This window comes from Macaca nemestrina, chromosome 1, assembly GCF_043159975.1.
Source record: "Macaca nemestrina isolate mMacNem1 chromosome 1, mMacNem.hap1, whole genome shotgun sequence".
NCBI lineage: Eukaryota > Metazoa > Chordata > Mammalia > Primates > Cercopithecidae > Macaca > Macaca nemestrina.
This window is the reverse complement of record NC_092125.1, coordinates 210,615,059-210,642,958: the sequence shown is the minus strand read 5'-3', so window position 1 is coordinate 210,642,958 and position 27,900 is coordinate 210,615,059. Positions and strand designations below refer to the sequence as shown.

At 49.4% G+C, this 27,900-nt stretch overlaps 1 protein-coding gene and 1 long non-coding RNA gene across 3 annotated transcripts in view; one reads left to right on the top strand and one right to left on the bottom strand.

The window, feature by feature from the left end:
- The window catches only part of LOC105494422 (ArfGAP with SH3 domain, ankyrin repeat and PH domain 3), a 54,879-nt gene that overhangs the window by 6,875 nt on the left and 20,104 nt on the right, over positions 1-27,900 (bottom strand). For both annotated transcript variants that reach the window (XR_011624892.1, XM_011762819.2), the window contains exons 2-17: positions 19,250-19,322; positions 19,009-19,154; positions 15,870-15,944; positions 14,650-14,699; positions 6,742-6,853; positions 6,428-6,513; positions 5,896-5,971; positions 5,628-5,714; positions 5,343-5,452; positions 3,730-3,799; positions 3,319-3,406; positions 1,989-2,037; positions 1,709-1,899; positions 1,490-1,623; positions 1,139-1,233; positions 409-586 (exon numbers count right to left, since the gene is read on the bottom strand). Coding sequence is in view for 1 of the 2 variants with exons in the window: in XM_011762819.2 (XP_011761121.1) it covers positions 409-586; positions 1,139-1,233; positions 1,490-1,623; positions 1,709-1,899; positions 1,989-2,037; positions 3,319-3,406; positions 3,730-3,799; positions 5,343-5,452; positions 5,628-5,714; positions 5,896-5,971; positions 6,428-6,513; positions 6,742-6,853; positions 14,650-14,699; positions 15,870-15,944; positions 19,009-19,154; positions 19,250-19,322 (1,620 nt within the window). In the remaining variant the exon portion in view is untranslated. The remainder of the gene's footprint in view (positions 1-408; positions 587-1,138; positions 1,234-1,489; positions 1,624-1,708; positions 1,900-1,988; positions 2,038-3,318; positions 3,407-3,729; positions 3,800-5,342; positions 5,453-5,627; positions 5,715-5,895; positions 5,972-6,427; positions 6,514-6,741; positions 6,854-14,649; positions 14,700-15,869; positions 15,945-19,008; positions 19,155-19,249; positions 19,323-27,900) is intronic.
- LOC139363842 (uncharacterized) overlaps positions 1,849-27,900 on the top strand; it is a 62,748-nt gene continuing 36,696 nt past the window's right edge. Inside the window, exons 1-2 of the long non-coding RNA XR_011624907.1 lie at positions 1,849-2,023; positions 26,899-26,974. This is a non-coding gene — a long non-coding RNA (uncharacterized lncRNA). The remainder of the gene's footprint in view (positions 2,024-26,898; positions 26,975-27,900) is intronic.

Genomic DNA, 27,900 nt, shown 5'->3' with positions numbered 1-27,900 from the left:
ATCCTTTCCCCATGCTCATGTGTTTGTTCTTGGAATAGCCAAAGCAATGTGGTCTTCCTGGCTCTAAACTGAACTGCCCTTACATTTCAGGGCTACTTAGGTGAAAGAAAAAGATATGAACATTTATTGCATACCCATTGTACACTAAGCCCTTTATATACATGACTTAATTCTCACTTCATCACCATGGGTGCTATTATTAACCCCTTTTATAGATGAGGAAATAAGACTCAGAGAAGTAACCTGCACTAGATCACACAGCTGGGAAAAAACAGCAAGGATTCCCACCCAGGTCTGCTTGACTGAAGCTGTGCTCCTTCCCACTTACCACTCTGATGGGTGAGATTTGAGCAGATGTCAGAGTGTGAGGCAGGTGGGTTATAAGTGGCCCTTGGAGGGGGTTCTCACCTGTGCATCAGGCCCTGGCAGCGGCTGTCCAAAGTCTTGCCCATTGGCAAAGGCCTCCAGTACCGACAGGAGGTCCCTGTTGCAAATGGCTGTCCAGAGTCTCCGAGGCTCAGGTGTGCACCGGCGTGCAAACCTGTGCTCCACATACTTGGCCACGATGTAGTCCCTGCGGGTGCCCCTACCAAAGACAACCACAGGATCTCAGAGCACGGACCGTGTCTGTCCAGCTGATCCCTGGGGCCCTCCCACAGGAGATACAGCTCTCCTTTTTTCCAGAACCATGTCCTGAAGATGTCCAGATCTGAGGCTCCCCTTCCCCAGCTCCTCAGGCTTTTTTTTTTTTTCTTTTTTGAGACAGAGTCTCACTCTATCACCCAGGCTGGAGTGCAGTGGCGCAATCTCGGCTCACTGCAACCTCTGCCTCCAGGGTTCAAGCAATTCTCGTGCCTCAGCCTCCTGACTAGGTGGAACTACAGGCATGCGCCACCACGCACGGCTAATTTTTGTATTTTGAGTACTGGCGGGGTTTTGCCATGTTAGCCGGGCTGGTCTTGAACGCCTGACCTCAAGTGATCCGCCCGCCTTGGCCTCCCAAAGTGTTAGGATTACAGGCGTGAGTCACTGCGCCCAGCCTCCCCAGACTTCTGATCTAAGACCTTTCTGCGACCCTGGGAGCTGCGGAGGCAGAATCCCGTAGGCAGGACGCCCCTCTCTCTGAGAATCCCCTTACATGTCACTTTCAGGTGAGGGTTTAGGGCCGCCATGTGAGGGTAGCTGGGCCTCCATGACCTCATTGAAGCTCGTGTTTCCCATGTTCAAGGCCAGCTGGAGTCGTGGGAAAATAGGGGTGGGGCAGAGTAAGACCGGGTGGTTAGGCCTGCACGGGGTGGAGCTCCGAGCCCCCAGAGTCCCGCCCCTCGGGCGCCCTCCCGGTTCAGGCCCCGCCCCTGACCACCAGCTACCTGGCTTGTCCCCGCCCACCTTGGCCAGGTCCCACCCACAACCTGCAAGTCTCGCTGCCGGATGAAACTACACCCCTATCTCCGTGTCTGGCCCCTTCCGGGCCCCGCCCCGCCCTCACCAACAACTCCGAGGGGCCCAGCAGGTCCAAGGTGAGTGACTGCATGCGCGAGAAGCGCACGCCCAGTTCGCGGTGGACGCCCGAGCACTGGATGCAGGTGAGCACGCCCAGGTTGGTGCTGAGCCACGTGGGGTCTGCAGAGGAAAGCAGCTGGAGCCTGGAGGTGCAGCCTCTCCCCTCTACTTCCCCCTCCCTCCAGCCCAGGCCCCGAGGCTTGACCTGCAGCCCCGCAGTCGCAGCACTGGCTATTCCCAGGCCTGCTCTTCACCTCCGCGATGAGCAGCTTTGTGAGGTCATGGGGCTCCCCGTCATGCCCGGCGGCCCCCCAGGACCCCAGGCCACCGCTGGGCTCCCCAAGGAAGGCGCTGCTCAGGGCTTCGTCCTTGCTGTTCTGCAGCACTGACACCCACCTGCGGAGATTGAGCGGGGTGGGACGGGGATGTCAGGCGGGAAGAGATAGGGCTACCGCCCCGACCCACAAGGCTGGCCGGGCACTCACGCCTCACACTCGTGCTCGTCCTCTGCCTGGAAGTGGTACGTCCGGTTGTCTGTCGGGAGAGAAGGGGGCTTCTGGCCCACAGAAATGCTGCTGGCCTTCCCGAAGCCCAGGGAGCCCCCGCCAAAAGCCGCTGGGCCACATGGAGATGTGTCCCTGCCAAGTTGGACTCTCAAGCTAGGAGTGGGAAGGGAGCAGAATGACAGTGGCCAACAGCAGGGGCAGTTTCTCAGAAGTGGCCTCCGAAGTAGGATCCCAACAAAGCTCTCTCTGCATGAAGCCCTGGTTCCAGGCTCAGATGAGGTCTCCCAGGGCATAGAACCCCAGAGAACCCAGCTCAGAGGCAGGGCATCCTCTGAACCAACTGTCACCATCCCACTGGGCTCCTCCTGGTCTCCTCCGGGGCGACCAGGCTACCTGTCTGGTCTCCCTGCTTCCCATTTCCTCTTTTCTCCAGCCTGTACCAGCTCCCAACTGTTGTGCCCAAGGCTCTGCTCTAACTACACCACTGCCCTACTGCCCTGCTCCAAGATCTCCCATGGCTCCCTATTGCCAGGAAATAAGGTCCAAACTTTTAAGAGGGATTTCCAGGCCTCATCTCTCACTCTGTTACATGAACCCTCCACTCTGGCCAAACTGGGCGGCCCCACTCTCCTGCTTCCATGCCTTTCATCATGCTAATCCTGTCTCCTCAAAAGCCCCCACCCCACAAACTCTTCATTCTACATGTCCTTCAAGGCTAAATTCAAATACTCTCTCCTCCAAGAGCCTTTCCTGGTTCCCCACAGCAGTGCAGGCCTTCCTGCTCCCTAATCTCCTATGGGGCTATATCTGCACCCATCTTCTGGACAGCCCCCTCATCTTACAGTCCTGGGTACCCACCCCACACCCCTGCCAGAGAGCTTCCTGAGGACAAGATCTAGGTCTTTCTCAGCCTGTGTCTGCTCTCACACAAAGCCTGCACCAAAGGCTCCAAAGAACGAAAAGTGGAAAATGTAAAGAAACAATAATTTCATCTCCTTCAGCTCTGGGTATTTGGGGAAAAAAGGTACAATATTTTTTAAAAAAGAAATGATTTAAAAACCCAGATGACCCAAATCCACTCAAATATACTCTATATAAAATAGTCCCATTTATTATGGAAAGTGGGTGCATTTTGACGTTTAATGTGATGTGGGTGTCCTGGACCTAAGGATTCTTATGCCTGCAGTAGCAGCTCTTCAATACCATGTGTGGAACTGGACACAGACCCCTCGCTGAAGTGCCCTGGGAGCTGACAGGTGTCTTAGAGAAGCCCTGGGCAGCTGTAGGGAGAGGCACAGAGACCACTCACGGGTCACCAGGTCGAAGCACTTTTTCTCCTCGGGGTTTGGCCTCACTTGGCACGTCAGCAGGGTCAGCTTCACTGGGGGCCGGTTTATCTGTGGGAATTTGGGGGTGGAGGATGTATGCATTACCTCTGGCCCTCCATTCTCTTTAGGCCTCCATTTTCCACTCTGTTAAATGGGCATAATCATCCTGTTCCATTTGTGTTTCTCTTCACCCAGCAGCACCTCAAGGATGTGGTGTGTAGACTAAGACTAGATTGGGGCCTTTGGGTCCCATCTGTCCTCCCACAAGGGTCTCCAGCTCCCTGGACCTAGGTTTGCGGGTCAGTCTTGGAGGGAGGGCTTGACATTGTTTGCTCAGAACACCAGAAGAGGGTCCATCGTGCCCTGAGACACCCACCACCTCTAGGCCTCACCGTGCTGTGTGAGATGGTCAGGCAGCCATACTTGACTCCACACTTCCTTTTCTGCCAGACTCTTCGAATTCTAAGGCCCAGAGGGATAGAAGGACAGTGACCCAAGACTCACACCTAATTCCCTGGTGTCAGAGAACAGAGATTTGCCCCCACCTGTATGATCTCTAGCCACATCCCTTTACCTCTTTCTTCTCCTAACCCTATACCTCCCCACAACCCCCGACTCTCTGGGGCTCCCTTCTGATGGAGGAGACACAGTTCCGCTCTTAAGAAGATCCCAGTTTGATAGAGAAACACAGCCTCACTCCCTGGGAATCCTTATTCTAAGGAGATGATGTGACTTTGGCTCTCTGAGAGCTTCTAGTCTGATGGGGGAGACACAGCTTATATCATTAGGGAGCTCCTAGTCTGAGAAACACAGGCTCTTGACAACAACAAACAAATTATGGTTCAACTAAGCAAGATCAATATTAATACCCCAAAAATAAAATTAGCAAGTCCATGATCCAAAACTAAACACTTCTCCTGTAACAGGTAAATATTCATTGGTTTCTTCTTCAAGGTTATTCTTCTCTGATTAAACTGATTGGTAGGTAGAAACATGAATATATCCCACAGGGGCCTTTGCATTTCACAGCAGTTTGTTTTTGTTTTGTTTGTTTGTTTGTTTTTGAGACAGGGTCTTGCTCTGTTGCCCAGGCTGGAGTGCAGTGGCATGATCTCGGCTCATTGCAACCTCCACCTCCTGGGTTCAAGCGATTCTCCTGCCTCAGCCTCCCAAGCAGCTGGGACTACAGGCTCATGCCACCACACCCAGCTAATTTTTTGTATTTTTAGTAGAGATGGGGTTTCACTATGTTGGGCAGGCTGGTCTTGAACTCCTGACCTCAAGTGATCCACCTGCCTTGGCCTCCCAAAGTGCTGAGATTACAGGTGTGAGCCACCGTGCCTGGCCCACAGACTGATTTTTTTTTTTTTTTTTACACTAGGGAGCAAGGCACAGCCAATAGTTTCATTTCTAGGCATATTCAGTATATTGTAGAGGTTAAGAATGAGGTCACAGGCTGGGCACAATGGCTAACGCCAGTAATCCCAACACTTTGGGAGGCTGAGGCAGGCAGATCAAGAGGTCAGCAGATCGAGACCATCCTGGCTAACATGGTGAAACCCTGTCTCTACTAAAAATATAAAAAAATAGCTGGGTGTGGTGGTGGGCGCCTGTAGTCCCAGCTACTCGGGAGGCTGAGGCAGGAGAATCGCTTGAACCTGGGAGGCAGAGGTTGCAGTGAGCCGAGATCGCGCCACTGCACTCCAGCCTGGGTGACAGAAGGAGACTCCGTCTCAAAAAAAAAAAAAAAAAAAGAATGAGGGCATAGTAAGTGTTCAATAAGTGTTAGCTACTGCTATTCTTCTTTAACTTAAAACAACCAATCACCTTTAGCAGAAGTTCACGTGCCCAGGTGTCCTGGACAACCCAGGATTTGAGGAGTTTGCATTGTAACCCTCCGTGTCTACATAAATGATCAGAACAGTTCCTCTGGGCAGCTTCCCCAACCCTGTCATTTACTTGCAGTGTGACACTGGGCAAATTATGTAAGCTCTGAATCACTTACCCGTCGCTTTTCTTGTATAGAAAGCCCACTTTCTCCGTCCCAAACTGTTTGTTGCCTTGGTGCTGGTGGATGCTGTAGCCACATCCTGAATTCTTCCGGCTCAGGTGTTCCTGTCCCTCGGACATGCAAAGGAGACCTCAGGGCATCTCAGTGGAAAGAGCCCCATTCTGCGGGGGCTCACTCAGGGAGACTTTTCCAGGGGACCCTGTGGATCTTCCTTCTCTCCCTCCCTCCATGGTGGGCTTTGGGGGAAGGCATTCCTTTTGGGATGGTTCAGGAGCTGACCTCTCTGCTCTCAAGCTGCAGTGTCCCTCGGAGGGAGTCCCGGAGCTGGGTCAGCTTCTGTAGCTCCTCCTCCTGGGCTTGATGGAGCTGTGGGACAGAGGAAGGGACCCCATCACCAGCCAACAAATGTGTCAGGTACAGAGCCCAGAACCAGAAGAGCAGAGCAGTAGCCTCACTCTGTGGGCAGGAGCCAGCTCTTCCACACCCACAGACTTTCCTGGAAGGACAGGGGGCTTGATCACGTGCCCAAGGGTGAGACCCAACTTACTGCATGTACTGAGGCCGCCAGCTTCTCGATGAAGGGGAACAGGCTCTGGGCAGCCTTCCAGCCATCTTGGAAAAAGCTAAGAGGTGTCAGAGGCCAAACAAGGGTCCAGATAAAGATGGAAATGAGAGATGAAGCCAGAAGTGTGGGAGAAGCTGCTGTAAGGATCACAGGGCACCTCAGGGCATTGTAGTCTGACGGTCAAGAACAGACACTCCATAGACAAGTCTCTCTTGACTAGATTCAAATCCCACTTACTAGCAGTGTCATCTTGGAAAATGAGCCTCAGTTTTCTCATCTATAAAATGGGGATAATATAGTACCTGCTCCCAGAAGTGTTGGGGGATTGAGTGAATTGATGTTTGTAAAGTACTCGTGCCTGACATTCAGTGAGCACTCAATGAGGAGGAGCTATGAAAGTTCTGCCAACAAGATGCAGGCCTCCAAAGAGACTTGCCAGTCTTCCACACCCTGAGAGGGGCCTTGTTCTGTGACACTGGAAGGGTTAGTGGCAGGGACGTGGGGAGATACCTACTTGTGCTGGGCGTGGAAGAACTTGATGAGGCTCTGAAGGAAGTCGGGACCTTGCTTCATCTGGCTCTCCCCAGCTTTGAGCAGATACTAGGAGGAGGGCAGGGCAAGATGTGTCATGTGAGCTGAAGCAGGATCCTGGGAATGAGAGGCTGCAGTCCCCATCCCAGGCTAATCCTCCTGGCTGCGACTGGGCCTTGGTGACATCCCACAGGGCCATGTGGCCAGGACCTGAGCTGAGCCTGTGACTGGTCCCCTGGAGAGGCAGACAGGAAGACACATCCCACGCCCCCTTCCCTCATCCAGAGCACCCCTTACCTCACACATGTGCAGCTGGAAGATGCGCCGCTCTCTCTGCGTGTCCTGGGCCACCTCCCCAGGGATCCCTCCTATCACCCTAGCCCGATCGCGCTCCTTCTCCAGCTTGGCCCTAGATCCCAAGGAAAGAGAAGCCTGAACAACTCTCACCAGCCCCTACATCCTCTTCTGCCAGGGATGCATGAGCAAAGGGGCCACATGGTGCAGGAGGCCCTCCTGTGCCAGCTGTGTGGTGGGGCTGGGTACAATGAACAAGACAGCTTAGGGAATCCACAGAGTGGTGGGGGAGAAAGACATGAATCAAATCACAGCCACACAGAGAACTATGGGAGAGAAAATGGGGATCCAACTTCATTGGGGCTGCTTCGTTGATGTCTGAGCTGGGATCTGAAGCCTGAGAAGCTTGGAGGAAGCTACTGCTGGGCAAGAGAGCTGGACCATATGACAGTCCCAAGGCAGGAGCAACAGTGCCAAGATGGAGAGGGTTGGTGCCCACTGAGGTGAAGAGGTGCCAGACCATGCAGGGTCTAATTCACACCATGTTAATATATTCTTGGTCTTTATCCCAAGAGTAATGGGAAGGATTTGAAGGTTTTTATGCAGGGGGATGAAGGGCTCAAACAAGGGCCAAGTGAGATTTGGGGCAAACAGTTCTGATTTTCCTGGAAGGGATTTAACAGCACAGGTGCCTTCAATCTTTTTTATTTGTATTAAATTCAGGGGGTACAAGTGCAGTTTTGTTTCGTGGATATATTGTGCAGTGGTGAAGCCTGGGCTTTTAGAGTACCCATCACCCAAATAGTGTACATGGTACCCAATAGGTAATTTTTCATCCCTCACCTACCCTCCCACCTTTTGAAGTCTCCAATGTCTACTATTCTGCTCTGTCTGTCCACATGTACCCATTGCTTACCCCCCACTTATAAGGGAGAACATGCAGTGTTTGACTTTCTGTTTCTGAGTTATTTCAAAGTGCTTTCATTCTTCTGAGCCCAGGCTGGAGTGCAGTGGCGCGATCTCAGCTCACTGCAACCTCCACCTCCCAGGTTCAAGCGATTCTCGTGCCTCAGCCGCCTGAATAGCTGGGATTACAGGTGCCTACCACCACGCCCACCCATTTTTTTTTTTAGATGGAGTCTCACTCTGTTGCCCAGGCTGGAGTGCAGTGGTGCGATCTTGGCTCACTGCAACCTCCGCTTCCCGAGTTCAAGCGATTCTCCTGTCTCAGCCTCCCGAGTAGCTGGGACTACAGGTGGGTGTCACCATGCCTGGCTAGTTGTTTGTATTTTTAGTAGATATGGGGTTTCACCGTGTTAGCCAGGATGATCTTGATCTCCTGACCTCAGGTGATCCACCCACCTCAGTCTCCCAAAGTGCTGGGATTACAGGCGTGAGCCACTGTGCCTGGCCAATGCCCAGTTAACTTTTGTATTTTTAGTAGAGACGGGGTTTCACCATGTTGGCTAGGCTAGTCTTTGAACTCGGGCCTCAAGTGATCCATCCACCTCAGCCTCCCAAAGTGCTGAAATTACAGGCATGAGCCACCACGCCCCACCGTGCTCTTTTTTTAAGTGGAGACAGAAAGCGCTTCCCATCCTTGTAGCTAAGAGTAACGGGGGCCTTCCCTCTCAGAGCTTGGCTGTTTTCCGTCTTTGGGGATGGGTGGATCTGTGTGTAAATGGTTTCCTGGAAATCCCATGCCCAGCAGACTACCCACTCGCAGCCAGGAGAGTATTTCCACATCTCAGGCTGGGTGCATGTGACTCCGAATCCCATGTAAAGGAGAGGGCTTGCTTAATAGTTCTGCTGTCAAGCGGGGACAGCCCTGAGCAGAGAAGACAAAGACAGAGTGGGATTAATACAAGTTCTGTTGCTACTAGCTGTCTTCCCCTCTCTGAGCCTCTGAGCCTCCTTATCTGGAAAATGGAGATTTTTATCTGTAACCACTGCACCCCAGCCTGGGCAACAGAGTAGACCGTGTCTCAAGAAAAAAAAAAAAGAAGGAATATCTGTACATGCAGTCAGCCCTCCATATCTGTGGGTGTAAAGCCTGAGGATATAGGCGGCTGACTAAGGGGCTTTAGCATCCTCAGATTTTGGTATCTGTGAGGGTCCTGGAACCAATCCCCCATAGATACTGAGGGATGACTATACTGACATGGAAAGATATCTGCTACAGAGTAAATGGACAAAAAGCAAACCACAATATAGTACAGTGGTTAGAAATGCAGATTCTGGATTTGAATGGCAGCTCCTTCACTTACTTAACCTTTATAAAACTTTCTGAAATGGTTTCCCCATTTGGAAAATGAGAATAATACTGTAGTCCCCCCTTCTCTGTAGTTTTGCTTTCTGTGGTTTCAGTTATTCATGGTCAATCCCTGTCCAAAAATATTAAATGGAAAATTCCAGAAATAAACAATTCGTACTTTTTTTGTCTTTTGGTTTTTTTTGAGATGGAGTTTTGCTTATCACCCAGGCTGGAGTGCCATGGCACAATCTCAGCTCACTGAAACCTCCACCTCCCAAGTTCAAGCAATTCTCCTGCCTCAGCCTCCCAAGTAGCTGGGATTACAGGCACCCACCACCATACCCAGCTAATTTTTGTATTTTTAGTAGAGCCAGGGTTTCGCCATGTGTTTCAGGCTGGTCTCGAACTCCTGACCTCAGGTGATCTGCCTGCCTTGGCCTCCCAAAGTGCTGGAATTACAGGCATGAGCCACCATGCCTGGCCCAATTCGTAAGTTTTAAATTATGCATCATTATGAGTAGCATGTGAAATCCTGCATCCTTCTGCTCCATCCTGCCTGGAACATGAATCATCCTTTTGTCCAGTGTATTTACAGTCTATCCAGCAGTCCCCAACATTTTAGCACCAGGAGCTGGTTTCATGGAAGACAATATTTCCACGGATGGCAGGGTGGGGGAGGGTGGTTTTGGGATAAAACTGTTCCAGCTCAGATCATCAGGCTTAGATTCTCATAAGGAGCATTCAACCTAGATCCCTGGCATGTGAAGCTCACAATAGGGTTTGTGCTCCTATGAAAATCTAATGCCATGCTGATCTGACAAGAGGCAGAGCTCAGGCGGTAATGCTCGCTCGCCTGCCAATGCTCACCTCCTGCTATTCAGTCCAGGTTCCTAACAGGCCTTGGACCAGTACCAATCCATGGCCCAGGGGTTGAGGACACCTGGTCTGTACACTGCCGGAATTACTTTTGCACCAACTTAATATAAGGTTCAGTATCATCTTCAGTTTCAAGCATCCACTGGGGGTCTCGGAACATATCCCCCAAGGATAAGGGGGAACCACTGTAATGACACCTAGTCCTTGGATAATATAATGCATAGGAAACAGTACAGTTCCTGGCCTATGGCAAGCCCTCAATGAATGGTAGGATTATGATGTTTCTAATGATGGCAATGATGCTAGAGTGGTAAATACTGGTGATCCCTTTTATATAATTTTTTTCAGCATATGGTACTTTCTTCTTTCTTTTATTTTTTGAATGCTAGTAGAGATGAAAAGATGGTGCTACTTAACTCGGTGTAGATAAGCTGTGAAGTACACAACTTTGTCAATGTACTTCAGCTTTGACAAAATGTACACAGCTTTGACAAAATGGTTTTGTCAGTTATCAAAGTTCTGTCCCTCAGCCTCAGCTAAGATAATTCATAGAGATTTTCCCTACAAAGTCTGACATAGTCATTCTGAGATGACCTAATAACTGGGGAGTGCTTTTCTTCCCCTATAAAATAACAAGTCCCATTCCTTCCCTATCCTCAAAGGATAGCCAACATTTTTTAAACATTTCAAATGTTAGAAACATTTTTCTTTCTTATGAGTGGAGTTGCAACAGAAGGAATGAAATGAAATAGTGGGTGAAAGTACTTAAATGCTAGTTACTAAGACTGAGATCATTGCAGAAGGAAACTACAGCAACAGTCCAGTGTTATTCATGGGATGGGTACAGGTACTTCTGGTACAGGCAGGAAAGTATTTAAAACAAATCACACACCCACCAACCTTGAAACCTTGAGCCACGCTTAGGTGCCATGTCACCTGTGATGCCTTTTCTGACTACCCTTCCCTCCATTCAAAAAAAATACTTTTTTTTTGGCCATCTCTGTGCTAATACTATCATTATGGCATTACCACTTTGTATTTTAATTATTTATTGAGCTGCCTCTCTTCTTGCCTTTCAAACCAGGGGGCATCCACTAAGACAGGGATTGTGGGCTGGGATTCCTCACTACTTACCTATAAATTGGGAATAACAATAGCAGCTTTCCCTGCCAGGGAGAATAAATCTGGTAATAGATGCAAAGACCTTACTCCAGTGCCTGGCACAAAGTAAACTCTAAATAAGTAGAAGCTGCTATTATTACTAATTATTATTATTCTTTTTTAGAGACAAGGTCTAGCTCTGTCTCCCAAGCTGGTCTCAAATTTCCTGGCCTCAAGCAATCCTCCTGCCTCAGCCTCCCAAGTAGCTGAGATTACAGGCATTAGCCACCACATGTGGCTTCTAATTATATATATGTATTATTTACATTTGTTATATAGGTATTATTATTACTAATTTTTTAAATAGAGGCAAGGTCTCACTATGTTGCCCAGGCTGGTTTCGAACTCCTGAGCCCAAGTGATCCTCCTGTCTTGGCCTCCCAAAGTGCTAGGATTACAGGCTCCTAATTATAATTTTTAGGCCCAGGCACTCTGCTAGGCCCTTCACATGCTAAAATGATGGCCCCATAAGGCAGAATCATTATCCCATTTTATAGAAGAGGAACCTGTGGTGAGATAAGTCACTTGTCCAAGTCAAACAGCTGTTAAGTGGTGGGGCCAGGAGTTGAACCCAGGACTGGCTGGTGCCTGAGCCTTAGGGGCAGCCCTGGCAACCAACACTGTGACTCAGGTTTGTTCCATTCCTCCTTCCCTGCCTCATTCCTGTGAGCTGCTGACAGTCACACTGTTTCTTTTCTGAGAGATAACAGTCTCTCTCAGAACAGGGACCATTTTACAGATGATGAAACTGAGATTCAGAGAGGGAAAATGGCTAGCACAAGATTAAAAGCTGGCCAAGGGAAATGCTATCAGCAGATGTGTGGGTTTCTGCCTCTCAGTCTCTTCCTGTGTTATTCTGGTCCTAGTTCTGGCTCAGAGGTGGTCAATAAATACTTGCTGAACTGAAGTGCTGAGTGCTTTATATGCACTATGCTTATTCATAGCCACATTCATCACCCTGCAAAGTATTACTGTCCCTATTTTATAGATGAGGAAACAGACCTGTACATGGAACCACCTAGATAAACTTGGCCTCTGCACAGGGCCCGGAATGCCTTTCTCAGCAGCCCCACGTGGAGATGGAATCCTCTTCCTATATGAACAGCCAGGGGTGACGCTCCCAGTGGTATTTGACAGATGCTATCAGGGCCCTGGGCCCTTCCAGCTGCTGCTCAGACTTGTTTGGCAAGAATGTGATGGAATTACATAGCAACTTATGGCTCACGCATATCTGGCTACACCTGGAGCCCGTATGGAAAAGGAATGTACAGTCACCCGTGCCAAGACATTAGCTCAAACTATGTGGCTCCATGGTGGGAGCCAGGAGGTCACGTGGCAGAAATAGCACTAGACTCAGAAGGCCTGGGTTCTAGTCCAGGTCCTGTCTATAATTCACCGAATAACCTCAGCCAAGCCCCCTTTCCCATCAACTAAATGGAGCCTGGCCTGTAAATGAAATCCTACAGGAAGGTTCAATATAGAAACCTAGGGGCCGGGCACGGTGGCTCACGCCTGTAATCCCAGCTCTCAGGGAGGCAGAGGCGGGAGGATAGCTTGAGCCCAGGAGTTCGAGACCTGCCTGGGTAATATAGCGAGACCCCATTCTCCACAAAAAGGAAAAAAAAAAAAAAAAAAAAAAAGAAACCTAGGAAAAGCAGACCTGCTTCGGGAAGGTCAGCAGAGTAGAGCTTATTATTTCCATTTGGTAGATGATCCCCGAAAGTCTAAGGGCTTAGTAAAGGTAACTCAGGAAGAAGAGGGCCATGTGGCCCCAGAGCAAATCATAAAGACCCATCCCTGGACCTCCAGTGACAGCAGATGGCCGTGCCCCGTCACAGGCAGGGATGGGGCCCCACAGGGATGGCCACACAGTGCCTACACCCTTCATCACAGGATCTATGCCCACAGCTGGGGATGGAGATGCTTGTGTAGGGACAAGATGTGGCCTTCCTTCAGACCTGGAACAGTGCCATGGCTCTGGGAGCTGAGGGAACAATAAAAAGCTCCAGGATCTACTTCTTGAAATTGATCCTGCAGAAATAATTATGAGTAGGGGCAAACATTTAAATCCAAGGATGCTTCTCCAGTGACAGGAACAGATTAAATACATGATGGCTTATGCATGTTTTGGCACAACTGTTTGATGTTGTGGAAGAATATGTAATGGTGTACGAAGATGGTTACAATATATTTTTGAATGAAAAAAGATTACAAAATAGTACATTGTTATGATCTCATTTTTATAAAAACATTTCTTTGTACATAGAAAAATAAATGGTAAAATGTTGGCCAGGCGCGGTGGCTCAAGCCTGTAATCCCAGCACTTTGGGAGGCCGAGACGGGTGGATCACGAGGTCAGGAGATTGAGACCATCCTGGCTAACACGGTGAAACCCTGTCTCTATTAAAAAATACAAAAAACTAGCCAGGCGAGGTGGCGGGTGTCTGTAGTCCCAGCTACTCGGGAGGCTGAGGCAGGAGAATGGAGGCGGAGCTTGCAGTGAGCTGAGATCCGGCCACTGCACTCCAGCCTGGGCGACAGAGTGAGACTCTGTCTCAAAAAAAAAAAAAAAAAAAAGAAAAAGAAAAAGAAATGTTAAAATGTTAATACTTTAGGCTTGAAAATTAAGAATTTTCCTCCTATTTTTGGGTAGTTTCTCCCCATCTGACTTTTTTTTTTTAATCACGAAAATTGCAATGTTACCCAGACCTTGTAAAAAAAAAAAAAAAATTCAAACAACAGAGAGTATTACCCCCTGCCATGACCCTAATCCTCTGCTAAGGATAATTAAATTTTTTTCTTCTTTTACTTCTCCACATCTTCTGAATTATTCATAATAAGCATAAATTGCTTTGGCAAAATGCAAGAGAAAACAAAATTTTACAAAAAAGCACAAACAATGCTCCACAGTATGGGCCTGGCTGGGCAGAGGGTGAGGGCTGGGATCTGGACAGACTCCTCAGAAGACAGAGCCGAAGGAGTCTCTGCCCAGGAGGAACTGGCCACTGGTTGCCTGAGGCTCCTTCTTTCCCTATGATGTCCCAGTAGCTGGTGAGAGATCTGGAGTATCGTGTGGTGTGCATAGGACACAGGAAGCCTGAGTGTGACATCAACTCCATTTGCTCCTCTAGATATACCACCTGGCATTGAAGAACGAGGAACAAGGGGTATAAACCCCAGTTCTGCCTCTGCCAAGCTGTGGCGCCTTGGGCAAGTGACTTAACCTCTCTGAGTCCTGCTGTGGTAACTGTGATACTAATACCTCTCTCTCACATGACTGGGTGACTGTGAGGATTAAATGGCCAGCACGCAGAGGTGTTCAGTCAGTGCTAGCTCCTCTCCATCCCTGCCCATGTCTGGCACCACTGAGCAGATGGGACTCTGCGAGCAGCATCCTGAGGTCCCTTCACAATAGCTCCTTTGGTGGTCTCGTGGCCCAGTCCCCAGAATCCAGTCAGGTCTGGGTATAAACAATCCCCTGTAAAGGCCTCTACAGAGCCAGATGCCACCCACTTCTGGATGACATGGCTCAGCAGCATTTAGGTTCTTCCCTATCCAGCCCCCTGCTGCAGTGTAAGCACTACTCTCCTGGACAAACCACCCTGGCTGTGGCCACTTACATTTTGGTTTCATAGTCCTTCCATGCCTTCTCCAGCTGCTTTTTGGAATCCTGTGGGTTAAAAAAGGACAATTTGCCCAAAGGGAAGCTGGAGCACTGGAATAAACAGTATGCTCTACTGCCTGTAGGGGGACATGCTAGTGTGCTCCCCTGAGCAGCTCAGAGCCATCTCTAACCAGCCCCTGCCCCCACAGTCCTGCTGCAAACCTGCCCCCACCAAACAGGCTCAGCTGACCCCATTTCTCAGGGCTGAGGCCCTCCTCCCAGCAGACCTTCTCCTCCCCAGAGATGCCAAGAATCAGTCAGGTTTGGTGGGCCCTGGCTTGAGGTATGGAGAGATCTTTGGGCTCTACCCTGAGTCCTCTTGCTCAGAAGAGAGATCAGTCATGACCATGAGGATGGGAGGATGAAGGCCAAACCCCCCCTGCCTAACTTTATCCCAGTATTTTCTCCTGCCTGGTGCTCTAAGATCATCCTCTTAGAGCAAGGGTACAGGTCAAGGAACATGCGCAGAAAGGTTGAGAAGTCTACCCAAGGCCATACAGCAAGCCAGGGAGACCTGGCTACTCCCCACCTAGCTTGCCTAAGCCTCATCTAGCCAGGCTGCTCACACCCTTCTGAATAACCCTGAGACTCCCAAGGTGAAAAAGCTGCCTGTCTGGTTTGTGTGGTTAGCAGACTGGTGCCAGGCTGGCAGCCTAGGGCAGGGAGGGAACCCTCTTGGGGGAGCATGGCTCCTCCCCTGGGCCGTCTGGGGCAGATTGCCCAGGGAGATTATTCTGTCACCTTCTTTGAGCTCCACTCTGCATCCAGCCAAGGGCTGCCAGGCACAGAGAGAACAGCTCGAGTATGGGATTCAGGATCCCTAGATTCCCACATGGGCTCTCGGCTTCCTAGCTATGTAAACCATCAGCAGGTTACCTAACTCCCTAGGCCTCGAATTTCAACTGCAAAATGGGGATGAGCGTACCCACAAAGCCTACCTCATAGTATGGCTGTAAGATTTACAAGACACGTTTCACACAAGGGGCCTGGCAGACAGCAGGTCAGCCATCCTAGGCTGACCCGAGCCAGGTCCTCCAGATCTCCCCAGGCTCAGCACTCCCGCTAAGACAGCCCCTTCACTTGGCCTCCACCCTCAGTCCAGCCCTGCCCCCCGACAGTCTCCTGCCCACCCCTCTTTCACTCTGTCCCAACACCACTCCCAGCATGGAGACTCACCTGTCGACCGTCCCTCAGCTGTCCCTTCATCAGACTGTCCAGGGGGAAAGAGACAATGTTGTTCAGGTTCTGAATCTGGAAAAAACAGATGCCCATTCCTACCTCAGGTGACCGGCATCCAGCCCCTAGGGATTCGGGGTATGGTGAAGCATCACTTGGCAAAGAGAGCAGCGGGGAAGGGAAGCAGGGGAGAGGAGGAGATGTCATCAAAGAGATGACAGCCAAGTGAGGAGGGCCGTCATGGCAGGAATGCTGAGCCTGGGGAGGACTAGAGGACCCGGCTCTGGGGTCAGCTTAGGATGGCTGACCTGCTGCCCACCAGGCTTCCTGTGTGAAAGGGGGCAGGAGGGGAGGCCGAGGTATGTCGGAGTGAGCCCCTCCCCTGATGGCTCCAGCCTCATTGCTGCACTGCTCCAGCAGCATCCCATGGTCAGTCTCTCCCCTGTTCCTCTCCAGAAGCAGCCTCCCTTCTCCTCTCTGACTCTCTTGAGTTGACCAGTAGAGCACATCTGTTGTTCTGGGCTGGCTAACGCTTCAGAGCCTCCCTTACTAATGGTCATAGAACCCCCTTTCCTGTGGGAAACTCCTCCTCTGTGGTCAGATGGGGTAAACGCAGAAGTCAGATCTGAGCAGGGCACCCCAGCCCCAGGATAGAGGGACTGGATAGGGAACAGGCACGCAACCCAAGCCAGCCAATCACAATCCTCTCTGGGATTTTTCTGCCTAAGTCATGGGAGAAAGACCATCTTTATTCTGGTAAGATGGGCATCCGGGCCTGCTGGGCTATCCTGCCCACTGAGCAGAGACAGAGAAACTATCTTAAAAGGAAAGCCAGCTGCACCCCTGGACTCCCCATTACAGGGGCTAATGAATTCCCTTTTTAAAATGTAACCTAGTTTGAGTTGGGTTTCTGTAATTTCACAACCTAAAGAGGCCTAATATTTCAACCAGCTTCCAAGATACAGCTTGGGTCTTGACTTCTCCTCCAGGAAGCCTCTCCTGGCTACTCCTCCTGCCTGATCTCCCCTTTTCTGAACCATGGCAACACTAGGCCTCTGACACCAGCTGCTGGGTCCTTGAGTTTGTACCATGCTGCTGGTATTTCTTGATACTAGTCCACACCTTAGTTCTTCTCTCCCCCACTAGACTGTGGCTCTCTGAGGCAGTCTGACACTTTCCTGCATCACCAACCCCTGGTACAATGCCCACCAGACAGCAGACCCCCAGGAAACACTAGTTTGACTGAAACAGGGAGAGAAGAGGTGAAGACAAAGGAGGACACTAATTCAATTGAACTTATATACTATTTTTTTTTTTTGGAGACAGGGTCTCACTCTGTCGCCCAGGCTGGAGCACAGTGGTGTGATCACACTCACTACAGCCTCAACTTCCCCCAGGCTCAACTGATCTTCCTACTTCAGCCTCCCAGGTAGCTGGGACCACAGGCGTACGTCACCACACCTGGCTAATTTTTTTTTTTTTTTTTTGAGATGGAGTCTCACTCTGTCACCCAGGCTGGAGTGCAGTGGTGTGATCTCAACTCACTGCCACCTCCACCTCCCAGGTTCAAGTGATTCTCCTGCCTCAGCCTCCTGAGTAGCTGGGATTACAGGTACCTGCTACCATGCCCAGCTAATTTTTGTATTTTTTAGTAGAGACAGTGTTTCACCATGTTGGCCCGGATGGTCTCGAATGTCTGACCTCAAGTGATCCGCCCACCTCGGCCTCCCAAAGTGCTGGGATTACAGGCATGAGCCACCTCACCCAGCAATTTTCATACTTTTTTGTAGAGACAGGGTCTCACTACATTGCCTAGGCTGGTCTAGAGCTCCTGAGCTCAAGCAGTCCGCACATCTCAGGCTCCCAAAGTGCTGGGATTAAGGTGTGAACTGTTGCACCCAGCCTCAAACATTGTTAAAGGCTTTTACATGCAGGACAGTGTACGAGGCACAGCTATGCCAAGAGCTATAACAATGACAGATTTTATTAGGTTGATGCAAAAGTCATTGCTGTTTTGCCATTAATATAACATTAACCAACATTTACTGAGCGCTTACCATAAAGTAGGCACTAACTTGCTTAATCCTCATTACCGCCCTGTGAGGTTGGTAGCATTATTATCCCAGTTTCACAGATGAGAGATCTGAGGCTTGGGCAGACTGAGTGACTTGACTTAGTAAGCAGCAGAGTGGGGATTCCAAGATGGAGTCTAAGTCCAAGGTTGGGTGCTTAACCACTGAGCACACTGCCTCTCAAGGGTGATGTGGCCCCTGCCAACCAGGGAGGATGCTGGGTAGGACTGGAGTGCCATAGCCTGGAGGGAGACAAGAGGCTTTCCTGGGAGGCAGTGCAGCCAGGCTTATGCTTGGACTCTGGAGTCAGACAACCTGGGTTCAGACCAAACTGTGTGACCTCGGGCAAGCTGCTTAACCTGGAGGTCCTAGTTTCCTAGCCTGTAAGGTGGAGACAACAGTCACACAAGCCCCACAGAGCTGTGCACCCTGAATTAAATGAGTGAACATGTGAAGTAGTGAGAACTGTGCCTGCTCATGGGAAGAGCTGCTATCACAGGGTGGCCTTGAGGCGAGGACTTGAAGGACCAGAGAGGAGGCAGTCACCAAGGAGGCCATCAGGAAGCAACCTGAGGCCACTGGGCCATGTGCAGGGGCTGAGAGGCTTGTAGGGCAGGGACAGGTCCTGGGATTTGAGTACGAAGCAGATGTGACTGGGAAAGCAGAGGATAAAGAGGGACTGAGGAGAGGAGGAGACGGTGGCGGCGGCAGCAGTAGCGGTATAAAGGTAGGACCCCCCGAGCCTTTCTCTCCTTTATCCCAAAGCTCCTCCAGGGAACTCTCCCTTGCATGGGGCTCTTCCCTGCTGTAAGACCCTCCTCTGCTCCTGGGTGAAGAGAAGGAGGAGAACAGAGAGAGAAGAGTTAGTTGGGTAAGAAGCCAGAGAGAAAGGAGGATTATCCAAAAGAAGGGTCAGGGCTGAAAAGGGACCTCAGATCATGGATCAGAGGTCAAGGGCAAATCGGGAGAAGGAAGGAAACAGACTCTTTCCCAGTCAGGTTCTTAAGACCATGAGATTTACCCTGAGTCCGGCTGAGGGCTGGGCAAGGAAGAGACAGGGGCCTCACCAGGTTCTTGAAGAGTGCGGCAACCTCGCGGGTGAACACGGCCAAGTTCAGGAAGCCTGTGGACAGCTCATGGCTGTTCTGGGACAGGTGGCTGTTGCCTAAGGATTCCACGGCCTCTCGGTACTGCTCTTCATTCTCCACATGGCCTGTGGAGGTACGGACGGGAGCTTGGAGTTAGCTCCAGGCTAGGGCTGGGAGAGGAGTTTCCTGACCAGGCGGGGCACCCAGCAGGCTCACTTACCAAGGCCGGAGCTGTGGATTGCCCGCACAGCCTTCTTTATTCTCTGCAGGATGGCTTGGTCTCCTTCCAAGATCTAGAAGCAAATGTGGATAGACGTTCAGGGATGCCGAGCTGGAAGAAGGTGCTTCCTTCAGGAACCCTGTCTCTGTGATTCCCAGCCCCCACACCCCCAAACAAATACATTGAGTTTTGCTGTCCTCTGGAACTTCTCTCTAGGGTCTTCCTATTTACCCCACCAAACAAAAAAACACACAGAAACCAGAGACCAGTCACACCACTCCAAGAAGACCACGGACTTTTCTCCCTGAATCCAATGCAACGTAAATGTAGTGAGTCAAAGTCATGTGGCATGACAGGGTGTGCCAGGCCTGGGTTTGAATCTTGCCTGTGGCACTAGCCGGTGTGTCCGTTAGACAAATCTGTTAACTTCTCTTAGCCTTAAGTGCCTTGTCTACAAAATGGGGATGATACTAGGGGACTTGTGGAGTTGCTGAGCAGATGAATGATTTGTAAATATGTACAAAATGTTGAGCAAAAGGCCACAGGGGAGAACACAGACATCTCTATCTTCCCTTAAGATAAAAGCAGGGGACACTTGTTCACCAAACCCCAGGCTCAATAAACAGTTATGTCAGGACAAGGAGGAAGAGGCCAGGATGCTATGGGTGAGCAGAGAGGGGTTGGAGGCATTCAGTCACCTGGATCTGGGGAGATGGCAGAGGGTGGAGGGAGCACACTTCAGCCCCACTGAGGAGAACTGGAGAGACAACACCAGATAACCCCAAAGCCCAGAGACTGCAGAACAAACATCAGAATGTGGGAAAGGCCAGAGATGTGATGACAAGAACCAAGTCTCACATGTCCCAGGCAGGCTCAGCCTAGATGGGCAACTTCCCAGACACACTCCCTCTTTCAGTGTGGGGTGGAAGTTGACAACCTCATGAAATCCTTGTGAAATGCACAGTTAACTTGGAAAGCACAGAATGTCAGAGCTGGAAAGGGCCCATAGATGAGAAAATTGAAGCCAAGAGAGAGGAGGCCCTTACCCAGAGTCACATGGTGGGGAAGCCGCAGAGCACAGAACAGTGCTCCATCCATGTACCACAGCCCCACCCTGACCCCAGCCCAGCTGTTCTTTCCAATGACAAAAATAAAATGGGATCAGAGTCTGATTTCCAGAGTTACATGACAAGAGTTAGTAAACACATTCAAAATGGTACCGCCAAAGATGCAAAATGATACCCACAGGAGGACATGCATGGGGCAGACCTCAGAGGCAATGTGGAGTGTTCTCAGAGGCCTGTGGTGCATGGGAAGCCTCTGGAGTAAGGGGGGTCTAGTTTTGAAGCTCAGCTCCACTACTCGGGGGCTATGTGACCTTGAACAAGTTGCCTATTCTTTTTTTTTTTTTTTTTTGAGACAAAGTTTTGCTCTTGTCGCTCAGGCTGGAGTGCAGTGGCACAATCTTGGCTCACTGCAACCTCTGCCTCCCAGGTTCAAGCAATTCTCCTGCCTCAGCCTCCTGAGTAGCTGGGATTACAGGCGCCCGCCACCTGGCTAATTTTTTGTATTTTTAGTAGAGACGGGGTTTCATTGTGTTGGCCAGGCTGGTCTCAAACTCCTGACCTCAAGTGATCCACCTGCTTCAGCCTCCCAAAGTGCTGGAATTACAGACATGGGCCACCGTGCCCAGGTACAAGTTGCCTATTCTTTCTGAGCTTCCTCATTAGCCATGTGTAAAATGGGGAAATCAATGCCTACCTCTCAGGGTTGGTATGAGGGCTATATGTATGAGAGGATGCACATACAGGATTTAGCTTGGTGCTAGACATGGAGTATGTCCTCAATGAACAGCACCGGTGATCATTATCATCAGCTGCTGCTGATGCTAGACAGGTCTGCCAAGTTCTGGGTTCTTTTCCTACAGGGGCTAGAAACCTAACATTTTCCTCCTCAGGTGTGAACTTGAGACACTTCCATATTTGAGACCCATGGAGGCCCATCCCAGGGCTGAAGAAAGAAAACAAAAGAATCAGGTAGATTAAGGAGAGGGCAACATATTTGAGTTGGTTAAAACATGAGGCTGGGCATGGTGGCTCATGCCTATAATCCCAGCACTTTGGGAGGCCGAGGCAAGAGGATCACTTGAGACCAGGAGTTCAAGACCAGCCTAGGCAATATAGTGAGACCTTGTCTCTACTGAAAAGAAAAAATAAACAAATAAATTAGCTGGGTGTGGTGGTGTGCACCTGTAATTCCAGCACCTGGGGAGGCCAAAGCAGGAGGATCACTTGAGCCAAGGACTTCAAGACCAGCCTGGACAACTTGGCAAAACCCCATCTCCGTGTGGTGGCATGTCCCTATAGTCCCAGCTACTGGGAGGCTGAGGTGGGAGGATCACCTGAGCCTGGGGAGGTCAAAGCTGCAGTGAGCCCTGACTGTGCCACTGCACTCCAGCATGGGTGACAGAGGGAGACCCTGTCTCAAAAAACAAAGCAAACAACAAAAAACAACCAAAATGTTTCTTACTAAAGGGACAAAGACAAGGAGGGGAGAACATTTCTTTCTAAACTGGTCAACAGAAAAAGAAAAAAAAAAAAAGAGGAGAAAACATGGCCATGTCTATGGTTCCCCAAAATCCAGATGGGGAAACAGAAGCATGTGTTTACCAAATCCCTTGATCCCCATCTTGAAACCTGGAAAGCTAAAAGATGAGTAATTTAAAGAGCTATGATTTTGCTCTAACAGACAATTCAGGTTAAATATATGAAGAACTGGGCCAGCACAGTGTGGCTCACGCCTGTAATCCTAGCACTTTGGGAGGCTAAGGTGGTGGATCACCTGAGGTCAGGAGTTCAAGACCAGCTTGGCCAACATGGCGAAACACTGTCTCTACTTAACATACAAAAATTAGCCGGGCATAGTGGTGCACACCTGTAATCCCAGCTACTCGGGAGGCTGAGGAAGGAGAATCTCTTGAACCCCGAGAGGTGGAGGTTGCAGTGAGCTGAGATTGCACCACTGCACTCCAGCCTGCACAATGGGAGTGAGACTTCATCTCAAAAAAAAAAAAAAAGATATGAACAATTTCCAAAGAGATTTCCAAAATCCCTAGAGGGCAGATCCATGTGCCTAGCACACAGAAGGTGCTCAATAAATGTTTACCTAAATGAATGACGGTTTGCAAAGTCCTGGGACATGGACCTGAGAGGAATATGTTCTGCTCTAGATATATTTTGAGGAGTCTTCCCATCCCATGACACCCATTTTCTGAAAACTGCCCTCCTTTCCTCTGGAGGTGGACCCCTGCAGCCTTGTTTGTTCTAGCCAGACTCAACAGACACCTGATTCAAGCTAAACCAATCAGATTCTCTCTCCCACCTGATCCAAGCTGGACCAATCAGAGTCTCTCTCCAAGGACTTTGGAATTGGGCTCTGGAAAGTTAGTTAACTGACTGAAATGCTAAAGCTGGGATGTCCTTCCTGCCACATGCAGAGAGAAAAGAATGGAGCAGATGTGTAGAAAGAAGTGAACGAGCCGCATACCGCCTCAGCAAGGCAGAAGAGGAAGAACGGTGCTGGTTTCTGGCAACTTTCCAGATGCTGCCTCTTCAGGGGCAACCTCCACACATCATGTCTTTGGTGAAATTCCATAAAATATCCCTGAACCCACCCAACGAAGTTCCTTTAAGCAAGTTTGAGATTTCCCTTCCCTGTAATGTGCCAGAGATCACTGGGTGGCTCCCAGTGTCCATTCTCTCTTCTTCCTCCACAAGAAACCTGACTTTTCAGATGGCCACTTGGCTACCTAGAATAAAGACTACGTTTCCTACCTGGCAGCTAACTGTGGTCATGGGACTAAGTCCTGGCCATGGAATATAATATTTTATTTGTTAACTTCCAAAAGGTATCTTACAAAGAAGGGAGATAATCCCCAAACTCATCAAGTTGTATACACTGACTATGTACAACTTTTTACATGTCAATCCTACCTCAATAAAGTGGCTTTAAAAAAATAAAAAATAAAAAAGGAAGGGAGGAACTACACACCTGTTAGAATGGCCAAAATCCAAAACACTGACAACACCAAATACTGCCAAGGGAGGCCGGGCGCGGTGGCTCACACCTGTAATCCCAGCACTTTGGGAGGCTGAGGCGGATGGATCACTTGAGGTCAGGAGTTCAAGACTAGCCTGGCCAAGATGGTGAAACCCCGTCTCTACTAAAAATACAAAAATTAGCCAGGCATGGTGGTACATCCTTGTGGTCCCAGCTACCCGGGAGGCTAAGGCAGGAGAATCACGTGAACCTGGGAGGCAGAGGTTGCAGTGAGCCGAGATAGTGCCACTGCACTCCAGCCCGGCCATCTAAACACATACACACACACGTGCAAAAAAACAAAACAAACAAACAAAAAAACCCACAAATACTGGGAAAGATGTGGAGCAACAGAAACTCTGTTGGTGAGAATGCAAAATGGTACAGCCACTTTGGAAGACAGTTTGACAGTTTTTTAACTAATCATTGCCAAATGATTCAGCAATCATACTCCATCATATTTTCTCAATGAGGTGAAAATGTATGCACACCTGCACACGGATGTTTATGTCAGCTTTATTCATAATTACCAAAATCTAGAAACAACCAAGATGTCCTTCGGCAGGTGAATGGATAAAGAAACTGTCATACATCCAGAGAGTGAAACATTATTCAGCACTGAAAAGAAATGAGCTATCAAACCATGAAAAGATGCAGAGGAAAGTTACATGCATATCACTAAGTGAAAGAAGCCAATTTGAAAAGGCTGCTACGGCTGGGTGCGGTGGCTCACGCCTGTAATCCCAGCACTTTGGGAGGCTGAGGTGGGTGGATCCACGAGGTCAGGAGTTCAAGACCAGCCTGGCCAAGATGGTGAAACCCCCATCTCTACTAAAAATACAAAAAATTAGCCATGTGTGGTGGTGGGTGCCTGTCATCCCAGCTACTTGGGAGGCTGATGCAGGAGAATTGCTTGAACCCAGGAGGCGAAGGTTGCAGTGAGCCGAGATCGCACCCCTGCACTCCAGCCTGGGTGACAGAGTGAGACTTTGTCTCAAATAAAAAAAGAAAAGGCTACTACATGATTTCAACTATATGATATTCTGAAAAAAGCAAAACTCCGGAGACAGTAAAAAGATCAGTGGTAGCCAGGGATTGGGGGAGGGATGAGGAACAGGTGAAGCACAGAAGCTTTTTAGGGCAGGGAAATATTTCTGTATGATGCTATAATGGTGGATACATGGACTTATACACTTGTCCAATCCTACAGAATGTACAACACTAAGAGTGAACCCTAATGTAAACTATGAACTTTTGGTGATGATGTGTCAATGTATGGTCATTGATTGAAACAAATATACCACTCTGGTAAGAGCTGCTGACAGACTGGGAGGCTGTGTGTATATGGGAACTCTATGTACTTCCTGCCCAATTTTGCTGTGAACCTAAAACTGCTCTAAAAAATAAAGTCAATTTTTTTTTTAAATTAAGAAAAAAAGGGGCTGGGGTGTGGTGGCTCACGGCTGTAATCCCAGCACTTTGGGAGGTTGGGGCTGGAGGATCGCTTGAGCCTAAGAGTTCGAGGCCAGCCTGGGCAACATAGTGAGACTCTGTTTCTGCAAAAAATAAAAAACCGGGCATGGGGGCATGTGCCTGTAGTTCCAGCTACTCAGGAGGCTGAAGTGGGAGGACTGTTTGACCCCAGGAAGTTGAGGCTATAGTGAGTCATGATCGTGCTACTGCACTCCAGCCCGGGCAACAGAGTGAGACCCTGTCTCAAAACACTGCCCCCTAAAAAAAGAAACAAAAGAAAAAAGGTGAATGCAAGGGTACCCTCTGTCACCCCTTTCTTCTGGCTACGATGTGCTTGCAATGTCTGGAGCTCAGGCAGCAATCCTGGACCATGAAGTAGAAACCATTTGTAATGGATGGCAGAGCAACAAGATATCAGCCTTGTCCTGAGTGATTAGAAACTACCCTAGCAGCCTCGGCCTACTTATCTGTAGACTTCTTTAGTATGAAAGAGAAATCTCTTATTTGAGCCACTGTTATACTGGGTATTCTGCCACTTGTAGCTGAAACTAGTTTTAACCAGTACAGGGAGACAAGTCACCCAAATCATTCAGAGACTGTTTTTATTTTTATTTTTATTTTTATTTTTTTGAGAAGGAGTCTCACTGTGTCACCCAGGCTGGAGTGCAGTGGTGCCATCTCCGCTCACTGCAAGCTCCGCCTTCCGGGTTCCGCCATTCTCCTCCCTCAGCCTCCTGAGGTAGCTGGGACTACAGGCGCCCGCCACCATGCCTGGCTAATTTTTTGTATTTTTTAGTAGAGACTGGGCTTCACCATGTTAGCCAGGATGGTCTAGATCTCCTGACCTCGTGATCCGCCCACCTCGGCCTCCCAAAGTGCTGGGATTACAGGTGTGAGCCACCGCGCCCAGCCACAGACTTTTTTTTGATGACCTTGTCAGACAGACATCTATTAGGAAACGGCTTCCCAGCCAGATACCCTTCCCGTCCCTAATCCTCTTGGCTGCCAAGTTCACGTGGCTGTTTAGTCATTCAACTAGTTATTGAGTGCCCACTACACCTTGTGTAAAAAAGACACAATCTTGGCCGGGCACAGTGGCTCATGCCTGTAATCCCAGTACTTTGGGAGGCCAAGGCTGGCGGATCACAAAGTCAAGAGATCGAGACCATCCTGGCTAACATGGTGAAACCCCATCTCTACTAAAAATACAAAAAATTAGCCGGCGTGGTGGCGGGTGCCTGTAGTCCCAGCTACTCGGTAGGCAGAGGCAGGAGAATAGCTTGAACCCGGGAGGTGGAGGCTGCAGTGAGCCGAGATTGCGCCATTGTACCCCAGCCAGGGGGACAGTGCCAGACTCCGTCTCAAAAAAAAAAAAAAGGACACAATCTCAGCTCTCAAGAACATCATCATTGAAGGGAAGAAAAAGCCATTATAGGCCAGGCGAGTGGCTCACGCCTATAATCCCAGCACTTTGGGAGGCTGAGGCGGGTGGATCACGAGGTCAGGAGATCGAGACCATCCTGACTAACACGGTGAAACCCCGTCTCTACTAAAAATACAAAAAATTAGCCAGGTGTGGTGGCGGGCACCTATAGTCCCAGCTACTCAGGAGGCTGAGGCAGGAGAATGGTGTAAACCCAGGAGGCGGAGCTTGCAGTGAGCTGAGATCGCACCACTGCACTCCAGCCTGGGCGACACAGCGAGATTCTGCCTCAAAAAAAAAAAAAAAAAAAAAAAAAAGAAAAGAAAAAAAGAAAAAGCCATTATAAGCAGACACTTATCATGCAATGTGATGAGCGCTATGATGGAAGGTTCCTGGGAGTCCAGGGAAAACAGAGCCATGTCTGCTTTGAAGGAATGGGGAAGGCTTCCCTTAAGCTGTGATGCTTAACTCTGGCCCCTGGACAGGCAGAAAAGAGACTAAAGAGACTGCACTGTGAGGTAGAGGGGAGGGAACGCTTGGTATAAATGGTAGGACTACCAGGAAGGCTTGCTCTGGGAAGAATGAGCAAGGAAAGGAACATAGTTCCTCCATTCATTCATTCATTTCAACAAGCATTTCTTGGTGACTGTTTCAGCCAGGCATGGTGCCAGATGGTGGGGACACATAAGACACGGCCCCTTCCTTCAAGAGACCCACAGACTTCAGAACATGTAAGTGCCTAAAGGGAGCATGAAAAGGGAAAAGTTCTAATGACTCCTTTCTCAAGAAAATATCTGAAAATCATTCACACTGGGGTATAAATGACTGATAACATCTATCCCGTGGTGTAATGGGGCTCAAAGATTTAAGCTAAAGAAATGCAGGGTTTTTTTTTAATCCACTCATCTGCACACCAATAAAAAAATTTAGTTTTAAGGAGACAATTCTGATAGTAGCCTGGGGAAAGGAAGATATTGTGGGGAAAGGCAGAGAGGTTTCCAGAGTGCTGTGATGAGTCAGTAGCTAAGATTCTAGCCCCAGCCTCTCCAAAATTATCTCCTTGGGTGATATTAGCCCAGTTAGTTTTCTAAACTTCCTCTCTTTAAAACATTTTTTTTTTTTTTTTTTTTTTTGAGATGGAATCTCGCCCTATCACCCAGGCTGGAGTGCAATGGTGCAATCTCGGCTCACTGCAACCTCCACCTCCTGCCAACATGCCCGGCTAATTTTTTGTATCTTTAATAGAGATGGGGTTTCACCATGTTGGCCAGGCTGGTCTCAAACTCCTGAACTCGTGATCCGCCGGCCTCGGCCTCCCAAAGTGCTGGGATTACAGGTGGAAAAAATCCATTCTCTGCTTAACTCACAGAATTACTGTGAGGCTTAATGAGATCACAAACATGGCAGCATGTGGCAAGGCTTGAGGCATTTGGAAAACATGAGCATGGTTCTTACTGTGGTTTGTTTTCTGCCTCTGTATGAGATCAGCCCTCATTCCCCATGAAACTGGAGAGATTAAGGAAAAGCCGGGTGTGGTGGCTCCCTCCTATCATCCCAGCACTTTGGGAGGCCAAGGTGAGAGGATTGCTTGAGCCCAGGAGTTCAAGACCAGCCTCGGTAACAAAGTGAGACCCCATCTATACCAAAAAAAAAAAAA